A 2500-nucleotide genomic window follows, 5' to 3' on the forward strand; every position below is an offset into this window, starting at 1 on the left:
CATTGACAGCAGTATTGTCCAGACGAGTGGGTCATTCATGCCTCCTGGAGGGCCTCCATTAGAGGCTGTAGTGCGCTCCCAGTTCTCAGCCTCTCAGTTCGAGCGTTACACTAATTGCCCTCCCCTCAAGACACGTTCCTTGAGTGTGTTCCTTTAATTGTCCCCCCCTCTGGACTTGCTCCGTGGCGGTGTTTCGTTAACGATCTTCCCCCATTTATCGCTCTTCCTCAAGAGTTTTGTGGAGGCGTGTGCGCCGCTGTGTTCACAGTCGAGTGTGTTCTTTTTTAATTATCTCGCTCCTGGGATGTTCTCAATGACGTTTTTTTTTTTTTTGTTGAATGTGTACCATTAGATTTTCCGTGAGTGTTTTCCATCATTTGTCTTGTCCAGGATGTCTAACGACATTGTGGTTTTGTTGATCATCTTCTCCCAAAGTATCTCCGGTCATGGCAACTGTGCTACATCGATTATCTTCCCTCTTAGATATTCAGTCACTCCAGGATATTTTCAATGGGTGTAATATGTTAATAACATCCTCCATTAGTTCTTAGTTAATGTGTTACACTGATTATCTTCCCCCGCAGGACAGACCCCAGATCTTTCTTAATGAGCGTGTTACGTTGATTGTCTTCCCCCTAGGATATTCTAAGTGATTGTGTGTAACGTTGATTATCTTCCCCCCCAGGATGTTCTAAGTGAGTGTGTGTAACGTTGATTGTCTTCCCCCCACCCCAGGTCCTTCTCAGCCAGCATGACTCAGCAGATGCAGAACCTGCAGCTGACTCAGAGTGGGCGGAGAGGAGCTGGCCCCGCCTCCCCCAACGCCGCCAAGCGCCTCTACCGCAACCTCTCGGAGAAGCTCAAGGGCAGCCACTCCTCCTTCGAGGACGTCTACTTCTTCGGACGATCACGCAAAGCCTCCGTGAGTGTCCTTTGTGTCAGATCTGTGTAAACCACGCTCTCTTGATTGTCCAACACAAATCTCTCTACCGAAGTGACATGAACGGCTCATCTCATCTTAGAAAGTCTTGTGTGTGTGTGTGTGTGTGTGTGTGTGTGTGTGTGTGTTAAATATGTCTGTAGGCCTACCCTAAGGGTGTGTGCTCAACTGCCTTGCTTTGTAGGCCTATACCGACATATTTAGCATATGCAGTTTTATAAATAATCAAAAATTGGCCAACCTACTGTGTGTACATTGGAATGCATTTCTTAAATGTGTAGATGGGGTCATGTGTTGTAAGAGAAGGTTTGATCTTCTGTTGACACATCTTTGACCATAGACCTGACCCTGAAGAGCCAGTGGAACTGCCTGCTGGTCGTCCTGAATCCACGTATTGCCTTTGGCTCTCACCTTCACAGAGGAATATTCAAAAGTCTGTTTTGTTTGACTGACAGTCCCTTCCGTCCTGTCGTGTCGTTAGAACCATTATCACCTAAGAAAAGCCTCAGTTATTTATTTATGGAGCTGATCAGGACAGTGTGTGTGTGTGTGTGTGTAGGTGTATGCCTATGAGTGTGTGTGTGTGTGTGTGTGTCGTTAGAACCATTATCATCTAAGAAAAGCCTCAGTTAGTTATTTATGGAGCTGATCAGGATGTGTGTTTTGTGTTGCCCTGAGCATGCTCTGCTATTTATACAGCACTCCTGTTATAGTAGCACATTTGAATGCGGCCCCATTATTTTTAACCGACGTGATGGCTTTATGCAACACTGTAGTCGTGATTCGCTGATGAGAGTGAAGCGGAGCGTGTGTGTGTGTGTGTGTGTGTGTGTGTGAGGAGAGGTGAGATGAGGGCTGTGTGGGCAGGGACCAGCCGCAGCCTAAAATTAGCTGCAGGTTGGGTGCTGTGTCTCCCTCAGAGGGGCCCCGTCCAACATCCAAATTCATACAGAACCAGAGAGAGCCACTCAGAGGGCAAGCTGGTGTGTGTGTGTGTGTGTGTGTGTGTGTGTGTGTGTGTGTGTGTGTGTGAGAGAGAGAGAGAGAGAGAGAGAGAAAGAGAAGAGTGTGTGTGTGTGTGTGTGTGTGTGAGAGAGAGAGAGAGAGAGAGAGAGAGAGAGTGTGTGTGTGTGGGTGGGTGCGTATGTGTGTAGATGTGTATAGATGTAGGTGAGCATGTGTGTGTGTTAGTGTGTGTGTGTGTGTGTGTGTATGTGTATGTGTATAGATGTGTAGGTGAGCATGTGTGTGTGTGTATGTGTGTGTGTGTGTGTAAGTGTGTGTAGGTGTATGCATGAGAAGACCCAACTGAACTCCATCAGTGTGTGTTTATGAGAAGATCCCACTGAGCCTCATCAATGTGTCTTTATAGGAGGGCCATCAGTGTGTCTTTATAGGAGGGCCATCAATGTGTCTTTACATCACATGACATCACATGACATTACATTACATCACATGACATCACATTACATCACATTACATTACATTACATTACATGACATCACATTACTTTACATTACATTACATTACATTACAATACATTACATTACATTACATTAC

General features: G+C 45.9%; 1 protein-coding gene across 1 annotated transcript in view; it reads left to right on the top strand.

Annotated features, from left to right (window-relative positions):
- Window positions 1-2500, top strand: part of ankfn1 (ankyrin repeat and fibronectin type III domain containing 1) — a 117892-nt gene that overhangs the window by 64732 nt on the left and 50660 nt on the right. The window contains exon 6 of the mRNA XM_062531163.1: window positions 736-922. Within this exon, the coding sequence (XP_062387147.1) occupies window positions 736-922 (187 nt within the window). The remainder of the gene's footprint in view (window positions 1-735; window positions 923-2500) is intronic.

The sequence above is a fragment of the Sardina pilchardus genome, chromosome 3 (assembly GCF_963854185.1).
Source record: "Sardina pilchardus chromosome 3, fSarPil1.1, whole genome shotgun sequence".
NCBI lineage: Eukaryota > Metazoa > Chordata > Actinopteri > Clupeiformes > Clupeidae > Sardina > Sardina pilchardus.